Source organism: Hydra vulgaris, chromosome 11 (genome assembly GCF_038396675.1).
Source record: "Hydra vulgaris chromosome 11, alternate assembly HydraT2T_AEP".
NCBI classification, from domain to species: Eukaryota; Metazoa; Cnidaria; class Hydrozoa; order Anthoathecata; family Hydridae; genus Hydra; species Hydra vulgaris.
Genome location: NC_088930.1, coordinates 25392501 through 25409961, shown reverse-complemented (window position 1 = coordinate 25409961; position 17461 = coordinate 25392501). Strand labels below are relative to the sequence as shown.

At 24.9% G+C, this 17461-nt stretch overlaps 2 protein-coding genes across 2 annotated transcripts in view; both read right to left on the bottom strand.

Moving 5' to 3' along the window:
* Positions 1-306: 306 nt before the first annotated feature.
* On the bottom strand, positions 307-1089 carry LOC136086943 (uncharacterized). The gene has a single exon (XM_065809445.1). It carries the CDS (start codon positions 1087-1089, stop codon positions 307-309), a length of 783 nt encoding a protein of 260 aa, XP_065665517.1.
* Positions 1090-1441: 352 nt separating this feature from the next.
* Positions 1442-17461, bottom strand: part of LOC100206667 (integrin alpha-8) — a 97650-nt gene continuing 81630 nt past the window's right edge. Inside the window, exons 23-31 of the mRNA XM_065810570.1 lie at positions 17045-17128; positions 13155-13257; positions 5290-5397; positions 3663-3719; positions 2985-3026; positions 2765-2878; positions 2577-2681; positions 2187-2309; positions 1442-2085 (exon numbers count right to left, since the gene is read on the bottom strand). Coding sequence (XP_065666642.1) covers positions 2011-2085; positions 2187-2309; positions 2577-2681; positions 2765-2878; positions 2985-3026; positions 3663-3719; positions 5290-5397; positions 13155-13257; positions 17045-17128 — 811 coding nt within the window. The 3' untranslated portion in view covers positions 1442-2010. The remainder of the gene's footprint in view (positions 2086-2186; positions 2310-2576; positions 2682-2764; positions 2879-2984; positions 3027-3662; positions 3720-5289; positions 5398-13154; positions 13258-17044; positions 17129-17461) is intronic.

Below are 17461 nucleotides of genomic sequence, written 5' to 3'. Positions count from 1 at the left end.
TATTTTTTTCTCAAAATAAAATAAACCATGCCTTTTACAACATTGTTTGAAAAAAATCATTTACAACTAAACAGTTGTAAAATAATGTTTTTTTATGGAATTTCTAATAAACTCAGCTTTATTGTCAAGTTCAATGCAACTGTGGTTTAATATAGGGTTTACTAAGTCAATTTCTGTTTGTTCAATCCATTCATTTAAATACTTTTGCTTTGTCAAAGTACAGAAGTTATGTAGTATACAACATGTTGTAACAATAATGACTGTGTGTTCAACTGTTGTATCTAATCTCTTTAAAAGACATTGAAATCAACCTTTTAATCTTCCAAATCCATTCTCCACCACCACACGACATTTACTAAGAGAAACGTTAAACTTTGCTTCTTCTATACTAAGATTTCCACGATCTGAGTAAGGTTTCATAAGCCAATTTTTAAGGGGATATGCTGAATCACCAAGGATAAGAGGACCAATTTCAATATTATCAATTATTTTAGATAAGTTTGTAGGTAAAAAGGTTCTAGCCAGACACTCTTTATATAAGGGAGAATTTTTAAAAACCCTTGAATCGTGTGATTTGCCAGTCCACCCTACAAAAATATCTCTAAATAAATACTTGCTGTCTACCAATCCCTGTAAAATAATGGAGTGATATTCTTTTCTGTTTATATAGTCCTCTGAATTTTTATGAGGAGCCTTTATTCTTATGTGACATCCATCAACTGCTCCAACTACTTGTGGAAAACCATATAATTTTTCAAAACTTACTATAATCTCCATTGTTTCTTCCCTTGAGGGTAAGGAAATGTATTTCTTCATTAAGTTATCAACAAAATGTTTACAAATTCTGTGAACTATTGTACAAACAGTTGATTTTCCTAAGCCAAATAAATTGGCTATTGTTCGGTAATCTGCAGATCCACTTAAAAAGTAAAGTGTCACAGCTAACTTCATTTCTAAAGGCAAAGATTTACGAAAGTTAGTGCCTTGTATAGGCATAAAAGGTGAAACTTCCTTGCACAGATAATTAAAGGCTGCTTTAGACATTCTTATGTTTTTTATCCAATCATCTTCGTTCCAACAGTTTACCATTGTTTCGTACCAAAAGCTTTGACTGCGAGGTTTAGTCCAAATTTTTCTGTAAACCGCAAAATTATAAGCAGTAATACAGTTTATCAGTATGTGCTGCAATTGCAGTCTTCTTTTTTTCCTTGATATGTACAATAATACTCGTAACTTCGAGATCAAGTTTTTCTTTGAGAGCGCCATTTTCGAACGTTAATATAAATACTAAAGAACGTTCAATCTGAACGCAAGAAAACTGAAAACATGTTTATTATAAAACTATGTTTACATTAAAACATGTTTATTTAAAACAGAATTTAGTGTGAACTGGGTATTAGCGTACAACTAACAACTCGTTCAACGCTAAATAAAACATAGATTAAAAGTTTTTCTTTTATTGAAAATATGCTACGTCTTGAAATAATTGTCTTGAAATAAAGATAAAATATCGAAAAAAACTACAACAAAATAACAAATGCTTTTTGGGAAAATAAATATTTTTAAAAAAGATTAAAAAAAAAAAAAAGAAAGGACAAATGCAACTTTCAGAAACTTTTGACTAAAGAAATTATTTGCTTTATATAAAATGTAACAAAAATACAAAACGCTCAATTTTTTATTGTTAATAATTTAGATATCTAAAAAGCAATAAAAAAAGTGTTTCATATAAATATTTTTTTTTTGTTGCTAATCTTCTTTGTTAAAATGTATACCAAATGAGGAACCTGATTCGACAGGCTACAATTTTAAAGACTTTACTAATAACTACAAGTAAATTTTTTTTACTAATAAACAAGTAAAAAACAGCTATAAAAGTTTGAGTTTTTACAATAAGCATCTTTTAAATTTTTTAAAATAAACTTGAAGCTCAAGATAACAATAAAATATTTTTAGTATTAAAATTTGCATTTTAGATAGGGTCCTGCATGTTAACAAAATCTTAAATCTTTAGGTAGCCTCCTCTGTGTTGAGCGGCTCATTTTCTCCAGCTACTTTTTGATTTTTTCTTTTAAAAAAGCCAGCCTAAAAAAATCCGTTGATTAGTATTAGGAAAAAAAAAATAAGAAAAATTAAAAGCAATAAAAAATTTATAATAGATATTTACAAACAAACAAGATACAAACTTTTTTTAAGAGCGCGATAGCGATTGCGAGTAACAATAAAGCTACGAGTATCGCCACTAAAATAATCCACCAAGGCATTGATTTTCTTAGAGGAGGATTGTACAACTTGACATCGAGGTTAACCTAGAAATTAATTTTAAGTAATTATTGTAGTACAACTAAAAATAAATAGAACCTTTATAATTAACAACAAAAACAACTTTAAAAAACGCATTAAAATATGTTTTAAAAGATTTGTTAAAACATATACATCATTTTTCATAACCATGTGATAAGCACAAACTATTATTAAAAACAACATTATCTTTAACATAATTTAAACTAATAACTACTTTAAACTAGATTAACTTAAAATGATTAACCGTAGCCGACATAACGTAACTAACGTACCGCAGCTGACATAACGCAATTTTCTTTTTGAATGTTTTTTGTAGCTTGTTCTTGACTAAACTTAACATTTATGGTCGCATTGAGGTCTGTAGCGGGAACTTTTAACTAAAATCACACAAAATAAATATACACACAAAAAAACTCATAACAATATTATCATAATCGAATTAAAAATTTATTTAAAAAACCTTAACAAAATTGGCTTCCCAAACTCTGGCAATGAGATTGATAGTTACACTTTGACCCTTCTCAATACTTGAAATATCACAACTGTATCTATTGCATTTTGCATTCTCGCAATTCTATAAAATTGAATATTTTTCACTTGAAAAAAAAAAAATTATTATAATCAATTATAAAAAATTATAGTTTCATAGAATAATATTTAAAGTAAACATGCAGATGTACCAAGTTGTTGGATCGTTTAACTCTTTTTGGTTTCTTTAAATCCTTAAAAATAAATAAAATAAAAAAATCAGTAAGCAAACTTTCGACATTTTCATTTAATTTAGGAATCGTCCATAAATTACGCAACGCTAAATTTCACTAATAAACAAAACAAAAAAGTTTTTCCTCCCAGAGCCTTAAGTTAAATAAAAAATCAAAATAGCACATTAAGTTTAATAAAAATCGCCGCGTAAAAGAGCTTAAGTTCTCTAAATTCAGTTTTTAAATAAATTTAGCGTTCTGTAATTTATGGACGATTCCTAAGCTGTTAACTAGCTACATAATAATTTTTAATAAACATTTAGGCTATCAGCTAATTATTCACCCGCGACGCTTTACATTATGGAATCATTTGGGACTCATTTTTTAGCATAAGAAACAATAAACTACCAATTTACTAAGTTAAGTAATTTTTAATGCAGGTTTTTCTTGATAGTTGGTTGTATTGGTTGTTTTTAAACCAATTCTTTATCTTGTCGAAAAAAAATGAAAATCAAAATATTTGATGTTACAAACTCATTAATTAACATATTATATTTAATGGTTTATCTCATTATTTATATTCAAACAATAATAGAAGATAATTTAACAATAAAGGAAAAGAATGACAGCAAATCATAAGAAATAGAAAAATCTTACCACAAGGTTGAAAGGATTTAATGGATTTACTTTTTGTGTGCATTCTTTACCATTAATCTGTAATAAATTAATTAATTTAAAAAAATTCTTGATAGACCAAAAAACAAACAAAAAATTTTTTATTTAAAAGATCGAAAATATATAACAGCTAAATTGTGAAAATAAAAAGAAACAATTAAATATGAAAAACTTTTGTAATAATTAAACAGTCGTTAAAGTGCTGACTAAATCAAAAAGCCATTGATTTGATGCAAACACTGGCAATAAGATACAACATTGGAGCGAAAGACAACATAAAACTTTCTCAACAAATGCTCTTACACAATTCTATGTGACAGGTCTTCTTATATGTGTATGTATATGTAAATAAACATATATATATATATATATATAAACATATATATTTATATATATATATATATATATATATATATATATAAACATATATATATATATATAAACATATATATATATATATATATATATATATATATATATATATATATATATATATATATATATAAACATATATATATATATATATATATATATATATATATATATATATATATATATATATATATATATATATATATATATATATATATATATATATATATATATATATATATATAAACATAAATAGATATGCAAACGATGCAGAACTTTTAATAATTCTGGAAAAGTATTTTTATTATGGAATATTTGTTTCACCAATTTAATTACATAGAGACAGTCACTCATAAACCTGTCCTCATGGTGAGATTCTGGGTGCTTGAAGGATAAATTAAGTATATGTGCGCCCAGGAAATAAACCAGTATACTTGACTTCTCTTTTCTGGAAAGTGTCTCTCTGAAGTGCTGTGGCGCAGAATTCTTAAGTTTCAAGTGCAAAGTTTTACAAACTAGTACCTAGCCCTTGCCATTTCAAGTACTGACCATTGCCATTTCAAGCATCTTGAGACCATTCAAATATGACACTCTTTTAAATTTATGAATTTTTCAGTTGCTGTGTGTGTACAAGGAAACTTCAAACTCTTTATCTTCTAGTTTTTCTACTATCCTCTTAATCTTTTCATCTTGATCCTTAATTTATATTGTATTCTGGCATTTTTTTCCTGAAGCCATTGTCTGAAGTTAAAGCAAACAGTAGTTAATTTTGTAACACTTAATAAAACTTATCATTTGAAACTGTTATACAGTATATATATACAGATTTCTTAAATTAAACACTTAAGTTTTAGCTTTCTTTAGTTGCTTTAATGTCAAAACCATCACACTAATTACATAAGCAATAAATTTTAATTTCTTTTTGTAAAATTAAAATATAAAAACTTTTCAACTTGAAAAAACTATAATAGAACTTTTTGATTTGTAAAATTAAAAAACTTTTAATTTTTAAAAATAGCCTAAAAAAACCTTTTTTACATTCAACTTGACTTAAAGAGCTAACATTTTCACTGGAAGCAATATGTTATACATAATGATAAAATCACATAATTATACATAAAGATAAAATCATATAATGATTATATATCAAATAATGATTTCACTTTTACACACTTTGAATTTCAAAAAATTTTTTTTATTGAGACACCCTAATATATACAAAAATAAATATTTATACCATCATGTTGACAACATAGATAAGATCAAGACCTTTTTCAGCTTTCTTCACCACCAAATCAACGTCTGCAGAAAGATTATTCACTGCAAAAAATCCAGAGTTTTGAACCTAAAAAAAAATTAATTAAACTTTAATATAAAAAAACTGATAAAATATAACGCTGAAAGGTGATAGCGATTTACTCAAAAACTGGAGTTATGGATGATAAATTCAAGCATAAACACTGGGACAAATTCCAAAAATAACTGTTCATATGGCAAGCAATATGCTCTTGTAGTTGGAGGAAAGCATATGCAACTTAAATTAGGCCTGTAAATACCAGGCATCAACTTTGATGTCTGATGATGTCAGATTAAAATGAAAAACATTCGAAAACTTCTAAAAATAAAGGCTTTAATACATACATTAGCATTATGTCATGGGTTTATCAAAAAATAAAAAATTTCTACATAAAAAGTTTTAAAATTTACTGATTTTAAAATCTTTAAATTTTCTTTAAAAAATCTTTTTGAAAAAAGTTTCAAAACTTTTAAATTTTTTCAATACATAATCTTCAAATAAAAAAATTATTTTAAAAAATCTAAAAAATAAAAGATGTAAAAGATTCATCTTGTAAAATAATTATTTACATTAAATGGAATAAAAATCAAAATTTTCAAAATATTTCTAATGATTTCAGTTCACTTTTCTGTTTTAAAACACTTATCAATGAATGTCTGTTCTATCTGGTTTTTGGTGGATATTAATTTTTTTATTTTAAAAAAGTCATTTTTTCATGCTTGCATATTTTTGTTGTCCACCAAATAATCAAAAGTTCAACATGAACATGAAAATCTGAAGATAAATTTCTTTAGCTATGTTATAAAAAATAATTTTATATTTGTCTTATTTAGCAAGAAAAAGTCACAGTTTTTTTTTATAACATTTTAAAGCGATATCATAACCTTAAATGCACTACATCCCAAGCTCTTTTTTTTTAAATTTTTATTCTGATTTTCTCCCAATAAAAATGCAAGCAGTCTTATTTGGAGAAAAAGCAGCAAAGAAACAGTTAATAGAAGACTTTAAAAGTTGTATTTGTAGTTGTTTCATGAAAAATAGGTGGATTGAAGCGTATGTATAGATGATTTTCCGTGCAATGTCACATTTTTTTTGTAAACAACATGCGCCCATACTTGTAGGCAGAAAATGTTAAAACTTTACAAGTATACATTCATAAGTTCATAATATAAATACACTTTATAAGTGTTTTTTGCATTTATCTTATATCCTTAAATAAAATTTTGTCTTCTCTATGAAAAATGGTTGCAATAATTAGTTACATAAAAGATGTAACTAATTTCATAAATAGTTAGTTTTAGTTTACACAAATAATTTTTTTTTTATATTGTAAAAATAAATACTTTATTATTTTTATAAACTTTTATAGCTATTAAAAACTTTTATTCTATGTTCATCTGCAAATTTTTAACTTAGATTGATCTCGTAAAACAACAACAACAAAAATTCTTATAAGCTATTTCACTCCATATTGCTTTTAAAAATCTTTTGAAATATTATAAATAACAACATAATTGAATACAGCATCATAATTGAATATTTTTAAGTAGTAGTAATTTAGCATCCGAGGTGCAGTAAAACTAATACCCTCATTTAAAGTGATTTAGATTTTTAATTTGTAAATAATAATATAATACTTCTCTATAAATTTTTTATTTATAGAGAGGACTTTTGTTAAAAATTATTTATAATTAATCAGGGTGGCCAGCAACTTGGAAATTATTCTCAAGTCAGGAAGTTAAATAAGTAAAACTCAGGAAACTATGATTGATTTAGTTGCAAACTATAAGTTATTATTTGAATTATTATTTGACAATCAAAATAAGATTACAAAAAATATATTTTTAAAGTCCCATGATAACATCATTATTTGAGCCTCTCAGTCTACTCTTTGAATAACTCCATAAAAATAAAAGTGGAGAAAAGCGATGAAATGATATACATTGATTTTTAAAATTCTCGTTATGATATAAAAAAAATTGTAGTTTTATGATGCAAATGCAAAAAGTTATGACTAAATCAAATACGCTGATGCTTAAATTTAAGATTATTCAAAAAGTGAAGTTCATCGAAGTGTGCACTGAGAGACTCATTTAAAAGTCAATGAGAGCACTTTTAAAGCAAGTTTATGTTTTTGGGTAAATTTAAAGGGCTATGTGAGATTTTCTGATGCTTTGTATGTTACAGTTTTGATAAATTTTTCATGGGAAAGTCAGGTAATTTTATGAGTCATGAAAAAGTCATGGAACATGAAAATTTGCTGATTATATACATTTACATTATTTAACTGCACTCATAATGTAATGATCAAAGGCATTCATATTTAACATGGTATTATCTAATAAATTGAGTGACCTTCACAGTCATATAATTAACAGGAAACATTTTATACATCAAATATCATCATGTCTAGATTTTGCATCCAATTAATTATAGTCTTTTATAAAAGCTTTGATTTTTAATGTTGTCCCAATAGCATTTTTAAAATCATCGGTGTAGTGATTATTAGTAGTATTAATAGTAGTAAATTAAAACTCAAGCTGGTATAGAAGACTTAATTCAGCAAATTGATAAATATGGTAACCTAAAGATACAGTCAAATTATTTTACATAATAAAGAAACACAATAGTTATCGAATAACAGTAGTAAGTAATAGGAATCAGCACACTCTGTCAGCAATTGTATAGCCACAAGGTTTAAGCCTCTGATAGTTTATTTTGATATAGTAATCTATCTGATACACAACCACTCCAGCCACCAGATAATATACTAATTGCCTCAGCAAACTAATTGCAGTTTTTTATTATACACCAGTTACAAATTTAATGATTAAAACATGTTTATAACTGAACTATGTTTGCTATTATAAAGTTAAAGTTTTTTCTTGCAACAAAAACTTCAGTACAATAAATAATATAATCAGTCTTGAAACTTTTTTTCAAAAACATTTTTGTAGGTTATTCTTTATTGCTCCACAATTTGACCAAAATTTAGATCAGTAACTCTAGTAGAAAATTGGTATTATTATTTAAGAGATATTACACTATTGCAGGGTTACAACAGAAAAGTAGTTTTTTTGATGGACTTCGACTTTATAGCACAATATTAGGTCCTCAAACAACAAATGCAAGTGAACTAAGTTTTAACTTTTTTAAAAGGGACATGACTATTCTTTAAGATAAGCCTGAAAATTTTTTCTTTTGTTTGCCTGATGTTAGATTTTGGTATGACATATGTTTACTTGTTTCAATTAATAAACTTAATTGAATTATTAAATTTTTTCAAGTTCAATAATTCAATTAAGTTTTGTGCTGCATTAATTTTATTGATAGTCAAATGATTGTCTTTTTTACATAAAGCTTCATAGTTTTTTACATAAAGCTTCATAGGATACTTTTCTCTTCTCTTTTTCAGACTGAACTAGAAATTGGAGTTATGAAATCAGATTGATTAGGCTAATCATTAGCTTTAATCCAGTTTTTACGTCTTCTTCTTTTAAAAATTGAATTTCCGAAAAAAAAAACTTTAAATCCTTACTTTAGTTAAATCCTTAGTTAGTTAAGTCATTAGTTAGTTAAGTCATTAGTTTTAACATCTTTAAGAGTAATTAGATACATAACAACTTGTTGAAATATTTTAAATCTTGCTAAAAAATAAAACAGGCAATAGAGTTTCTAACAGAACATCCAAATTTCGCATTGTTTTTACTGGAACTTTTCAGAATATTTTATGGAATTAAAGTTAGTCTAACTATAAGCGAGCAAGTCTGCTAGAGATAAGATTCAACTGATAGAAGTTTGCTTTGCAGATCATGAATATTTATAAAAAATATATTAAAATAGTTACGTGGTGGGGATGGTTTTTATGTTTAGTATTTTGGGTTACTTTTGGTATGACTTAAAGTTTAAAAAGAACATAGATAAAGCACAGCCTCAGAAAGGAGACACAAGTAAAAATCTATGAGTAGAGTCGTAATGATAGAGCATTCATGCTAAGAAGGAAACAAGGAAGCACAAGTATACATTTACACCAGTCTTAAAGATAAGGAAGGGGTTTGAGGTTGGTCAGCAGAATTATTCTGCTTCCCTCTTAAGTCTTTGCCTGAAGGCCTTCTACAAGAAAGTAGCTGGATGCAATTAACATTTACCTAATATGAGTATTTTTATCGTGACACCATCTCTAGGTTTTACTCAACCAAGATCCCCAAGGCAGGGAATTTTTAAGTTGGAGTTTGTTTCTCCTAGCATTTGCCTAAAAAAGCAAACCCTATATAGCTGCAGGGCATGCATAAGACAGATAGTACTGGGTTACATAATACTAATAGTAGGGTGATCATAATGATCCTGAACCTTACCTGGAGCTGTTATCAAACAAATTTTATGAAAACAACTATTTCAGCGAGGCAACTTTTGATGTATAAAATAAACAATGTTACACATAATTTTTCTATTTAGATAATTAGACTAACATCTTATAAGTTAATAAACTTTCTTTTATCAACTTACTCTTCTTTTTGCTGGAGATAAAGGTGGGATATTTCATACAAGATATATCATTTTGAAGTTATTAATTCTAAATCATCTTATTTGTATAATTTATTTGTATATTTAACGCTCAGATTGTCATGAGAATATTAACTTTATTCTTGGGCAGGATGACCAATGACCATAAAATTTTATTATCAGATTTTAAATTGAAAGGCAAAAAAATTAAGCCGTTCTTAGGTGAAGACTTTAATTTTACCTATGATGTTTTGGGACACCAGAGTTCTACTGCTTGCTTTCCTAATGTTCTACAGATCTAGTTGAGCTATAATATCTAAGAAGCCATGTCTCAATATCTTAGACACCACCTAACTGTAAAATCTTAAGAATCTCTAGAAAGGTCTCACAATGAGAACTTTTGTGAAGATAGACATGGTAGAAACTTAAGAACTTGCAGTAAGCTTTACTATTCAATTATTGTTCCTGTAATTTTTTTCATAATAACTTAAGAAAATGTAGTGCCTTCTATTTTGCAAATTATGTTTGGAATAAGTGTAATATGTGATATTGAGAATTATGAGTGTTTAAGATGTTCATTAGGGTTAAGATATAAAAAATTGCTGAGAAAATTGCTTTTATAAGAGTGCTATGTGAAGTTTTAGATACAGACCCTTACACAGATAGAGTGTAAGGGTCATGAAAAAAAAAAATACATATGGTCTCATAAAAGTTTTCTTCTTCAGACCTTTGATGATTTAAAAAGGTTGGGCCACAAGTTTACCACGGATGTATTTGCAGGTAATCAATGCAAAATAGTCTTAAAAAATCACTATAAACTTTCTAGTGTTATTGATAATTATGATTAGGAATGGATTTTTATGCGCATTTAGTATTTTAAATAACTTGCAACTAATACATTAAAAATTTTTTTTTATAATGCTGAAATAAGTGATCTTTTTAATTATATTAATTTATTTTGCTTTTTTTATGCTTGCTTTCCAAAGAAAAAATATCACTCAAAAAATTTATGAGTTTTTAATTAACTACTTTTTGATAAACAACTATAGAGTTATTGAAGGGTTTGTTTGCATAACTATGTAAATAAGGAGTTAAGACAGTTACATCCAGCTAGGTATCAGGAGAAGTATGTCTCACTTTAAAATGCTTTGAATAGCACAGCAAAGGTGATAGAAAAGTTTAAGCTGTTAAAGGAAAAACTGTTGTGTGTTCTGAGCAAGGAGAAAATTTTGTTTAACAAGACTAAGATATTTGAAAAAATATCTAAGTCTTGTTTATGGGTTTTGTCATGTTTGTGGAGTTTTTACTAATAATACTAATAAAAAAAATATTTATAAATAAATTTATGAGTTTCAAAATTTTATTGTTTATTTATTTGTATAACATTTAAATAAAAGTTCATTATTCAATATATTTTTTTGATTATATTTAACTTTTAATTTTAGATGCCAATTTTGATTATTGGATTTTGAATAAGTTGATCTTAATCAATCTCTTCAGTCACAAAGCATTGCAGTTTGTTTCTGTTAAATCACAGAATAAACTAAAGGATTGTAGTTTGTTGTTCTTAAATCTTGAAGTAAACAGAAGTTTTCATTTAGGCGAAAAAATTGAATAGAATAATTAGAATTAACTAATCGATATAAAAAATTTTTTAAAAAAAGATTAATTTAAAAAATTAATTTAAAAGATTTAAAAAAAAAAAAATTATATTTATTAAAAAAAAAGTAATATATTTATTACATTTAAGCAACACCAACAATTAGGCAATATTTTAACATCATTCAAAAGTTAAAACAAATAAAAAAATGCTGAAGTACATAAATTTTATTGATTTTTAAAAAACCGCAATAATAATGACTATAAAGTTTTTGTTATTTAATGGTATTTTTGTTTTTTTTATTGTTTTATAATATTAAAACATGCAAGGAGTGTTGCCTTTTTACTGTAAAACAGACATGGAGTGTTACTACATCAACTATCTTATAGCCTGTTGCCACAAGGGAGTTCTGCTACATCAACTATCTTATAGCTTGCTGCTACAAGGAAGTACTGATACATCAACTGAGGGTTTGGCTTAGGCAAAAAAAAAATCCTTTAAAAAAAATTTATTTAAGTTTTTAAACTTTTTTTGGTCTGGTTTATTAGTATTTGATTTAAAACAACAGTTTATGGAAGAGACTTTTTGACTATATATATATATATATATATATATATATATATATATATATATATATATATATATATATATATATATATATATATATATATATGTATATATATATATATATATATATGTATATATATATATATATATATATATATATATATATATATACATATACATACATATACATATAAATACATACATATATACACATATACATACATATATACACATATACATACATATATACACATATACATACATATATACACACATACATACATACATACATATATATATATATATATATATATATATAAATATATAAATATATATGTATGTATATGTATATATATGTATACACATATACATACCTATATATATATATATATATATATATATATATATATATATATATATATATATATATATATATATATATATATATATATATATATATATATATATATATATATATATATATATATATATATGTATATATATATATATATATATATATATAAAGAGAGAGAGATCTGCCTTTCTCATTTAACTAAAAAATTAGATTGATGATTGATTGAATATGGTTTCAAGTGACATTTTACCATCTTTATACTTGTGCCTGTCATATTAACTTTTTTTATATCTATTTATTTTGATATCATCAAAATAAATCATATACAAAAAAAATCGTTTTAATGCCATATAACTTATCTGCTTTTTGATATTATCAAGGTTTTATTTTCAATGTTTCAAAAAAGCATTTTAGAATCAATTTAAAAAAAAAAATTCATTAAATTATAAAACTTCAAAAAATTATTAAATATATTAAAATAGTTTCTAGTGACAATTGCTTTTTTTATTAACTTATAATATAATCACAGGTAATTTTTAATATAAATAGTATATAGAAAGTTTTAAAAAAAAAAATTTTAAATTAACTCACAATATTGATTAGAAAATAATAATTAAGTCAAACATGAATAAACAATTAAACAATAATTAAAAACAAACATGAAATAAAAATACTAATACAAAAAATTTATAAGTATTTGTTTTTTAGAGTTATAATAATAGATTAAAATAAAAAAGTTATTTTTTAAAAGTTATTTTTTTTTAAAATAAAGTTCCTTACAAAAAACATATATTTAACTTCTGCACCAATTTCTGATAAGTCTGGATTATTACCAGGCAGGACAGCATTGTCATAAAAAAGAACAACACTTGGTTCAACATTCCTAAAAAAAAAAAGAACAACACTTGGTTCAACATTCCTAAAAAAAAAAAAAAAGAACAACACTTGGTTCAACATTCCTAAAAAAAAACAAAGTTTAATCGAAAATAATAAAGTTAATTCTAAATTAAAAAAAATTAGAACAAAAAAAAAAAAACTACTCAAAAAAAAATCTCTACATATAAATATATATACTTTCCAATGTATTCTACAAAATAGAGTGCTCAATATTCTTAAAATAACAGAACAATAAATTAATTTAATATGTAATAATGCAAACTAAAACATTTTCAAGACATATAAACATGTCTTGGGTTGACTTGCCTGTTATTTTAAGAACATTAAACACTACTTTGTAGAATAGATTTAAAACTATTTGTATTTTTACAAATAATTTTAAATGTATTCTACAAAGGGCAGGTAGCCTGCAGGTTATATAGTACCTATATATCAGGCTGTGTAGCAGACCATATAGTAGCTATATAAGCTATATGGCTATAAAAATTAAAAAATAATTAAAGCTAACTTAAAGCTTTGACTAATTCTTCCCACGGTTGTGCAAGTTATCCAAATAGTATGCATGTGTGTATATATACACACACACACACACACACACACATATATATATATATATATATATATATACATATATATATATATATATATATATATATATATATATATATATATATATATATATATATATATTATATATATACTAGTTTAGTTTTTTTACCATTTATGGTAAAAAAAAAAGATCTCAAACTTTTCGTGTTTAAAGTAGACAAAATCAAGAACACTTTAAGTAAAAACTTTTATAATAATTGAGGCAACTTATTTATTTATACATATTTATTTATATAAAAACACAACTTTATAGACTATAATGTTTTGTTACTTTTTAAATTCAGAATATTTTTTATTTTTTTATTGTTTTTCTATTTTAACTAATCAGGGTTCCAAACCTCAATTGTAACCAGAAGTTCCAGAACCCATTTTCCCCCCAAAGTGGTTTAAATAAATAATGCTTATAATAAAATATGTTACTGAATTAACATTTACAAGTAATTAAGAAAAAAAAAAAAAGTAAAAATATATGTACATGTATTGCAAAACATGATAAGTTACATTACTTAAAAAAATGTAATTTTTATAAAAGCAGAAAGAAATAAGTTATAATTTATAATTGATTTAGGAAAATAAGTGACAATTTATGATTGATTTGGGTGGCAAATTTTAAATACAAAAACTTTTCAAGATTTAAAAAAATCCAAACCTCTTATTTTAACTTTTTTTTAGTATAGAACCCTGGTTTAAAAAGAGGGTTTAGAACTGCTGGGTTTCTGGGACCCAAAATAAAAAAAGTTCTAAAAAAGGTGTTCTGGAACTCTTTGAGAAAAAAAAGGGTTGAGAAGGTTTTGAGAAAAGGGTTTTACAACCCTTTATCTCAAAAAGGGCTCAGAACCCTGCCAGGTTATAGAAACCCACAAGCTAGAGGTTCCGAAGGATTTTACTTTAAGTAAAGTAAATGCAAGTCCTGTAATTCTTTGACAGTTCTTTCGGCCCGGTCTTCAGTGTGAAAGATTTTTAGTAAATATTATTTTTTTAGTTTTCAGTAATTAAATGCTAAAATCAGTTGAAGTAATATTTCTAATAATGTTTATTTAAACTCTGCTTATTTCTGTTAGATGCAGAATTATGATTGGCGGATGAAGTTTTTTTGCAATAAAATAAAAAATCACTATGCTTTTCTTACTTTACATACAAAAACTTATCAATTGAATTTATGGACTTGCAGAAATAAAATGTCATAACCCTAATATATATATATATATATATATATATATATATATATATATATATATATATATATATATATATATATATATATATATATATATATATATATATGCTACCATTCATATTTATTCTAATGACAATAACTTTTTTTTAAAATGCTATTTTTTATATTATTATTTTCTTTGTTTATTTTTGCACTATTAGATAATTTAAAAGTATTTTGATTAAAATGCTTTGATAAAAATCATAAGAATAATAAAAATGCTTAAGTGGGAAAAACTACATAAAAAATGCACCATCAACGACTGTAAAGGTGGAACAACGTGTTGAAGTTTAAAATTTTTTAAATTTAATTTCGAGACAAGATTGTTTGCCTGAAAACCAAATCGTTGAGTGTATGATAAAATAGTGTGTATAATTGACTGAAAAACATGGTGAATGTAGTGTTGAGATGTGAGGCTGTTTTGGTTGGAATGCCACAGGTGACTTCGTAAAAATAGACGGAGTAATGGCAAAAGTAGTTTACTTAAAAAAACTGCACCTTTTGGAATTAAGAGGAAGCCATTTATTTTTTTCAGAAGAAAGTGACTTAAAACTTAAATCCAAAACATATTTTTCAAAAAATTGTATAAGTTATTTGACTGAGTTTGAGAACAATCAAATATTGAGTTTTATTCAACACTTGATTGGGAGATTAAGCCTCCCTAATCACAAGATCTCTCTCCTATCAGATTTTTATGGGAGAATTAAAAGTAATGTCAAAAACTAATGCCTAATTTATTAGTTAGAGAAAAATTTATTAGTTAGAGGCATAACATTAACTTCAACAAATTGGATAAGTTAAAAAACTTTAAACAACTAGTGTGTTTTTGCAATGTTATAAAAAAATTTTTTTTTCAGCATAAAAGTTTACTGATTTTTTGGATAACTAATCAAAAGTTTTACTTGCATAAAGATTATTTTATTATATAAGAGACATATTTCTTGTAGTAAGGTGAATTTATGTTAAATTAACACATCAGTCCAAATAATATCTTGAAATGATTTTAAATAATATTTGTAGAATGTAATTTGTAACTTACGTAGCAAACTATTTGCTCTTTACTGCTACTATTAGTTATAAAAAGAAAAAGCAATAACAAGGCCTTTTTACTTTATTTTGAATCATTCAAAAGGTTAAAAATAGGACACAAACTATTAAGAGACAAGGACACAAACTATTAAGAGACAAGGACACAAACTATTAAGAGATACAAAGAAATGATGCTGAAAAAGAATAAATACAATATGGATCAAGATAACAAAAGAATAAATTATTCAAAATGCTCAACATTTGATTACCACTTAAAATATGGATTCTTATGTAACATTTTTTAAAGTTAATTTTTATTATAAACATTTGGAAAAGTGGTTATAAAAAGCTGATTGTTCAGTAATATTTTACAATGGGATTGTTGGATTGGTCACACACATTATTACTAATATAATCAATGTCATGCAATTATTATTGGAGATGATAGATTACTAAATGTTTCTATACAATGGGTCAAAATGACAAAAAAATGCGCAACATATCTTTAAATTATTATTATAAAAATTAAAAAGTTTATATAGTATATTATATAGTTCATACAAAACCATCATTACATATACTATGTTACAATTAAAAACAAGTTTATATTCTTAAAGATAGATGCGTTTCAACATATACCAGATTAACTTATACCATGATAAAACACAAACTTTACTGCTGCCATTGAACTTAAAAATTTAAAAAAATGAAAAAAAATTTTTATTAAAAATAAACTTCATTTGTATAAAGACATTTAGTATAAATAATTTAAGTCAAACTTGTCATTACATATCTTTTAAATCAAATTAAAAAAAAGCTAAATGACTTAGGATCTCTTTAAAAGAACATTTTGTTTTTGCTACAATAGTATTTAGTTGTACAAATTTTAGTAAAACAAAATTTATATTAAAAAAATTACCCATTAACTCTTACACATGTCTCTACTTTGGTTGGTTTGCTTATCATAACTTTATTATTTTCTGGATTTTCATCAATTCCTTTGCTGAAAAAAAAAATGTAAACTAAAAAAAATCCCTCCTTTTAGTGTGTAGATCCTAAGATCAAACACTAAAAATTAAATGTTTTAATGAAAAAGTGTTATAAAAGGTAATCTAATATTTATTAGAGTAAATTACAGTTTAATTTAAAAAATTTACCTTGATTTCGAATAGGTTAAAAAACATGTAGGGGAAAGGCGCCTATGATGGCATAGCGCCTATGATGGCATACCAGTCATATTTCCATTAAAATTGGTTTTGGTAAAAAAATGATTAGACCTACATGACTATACTGACTTAACATTAGTTTTTGTGAAAAAACATCCATTGTGCACAAG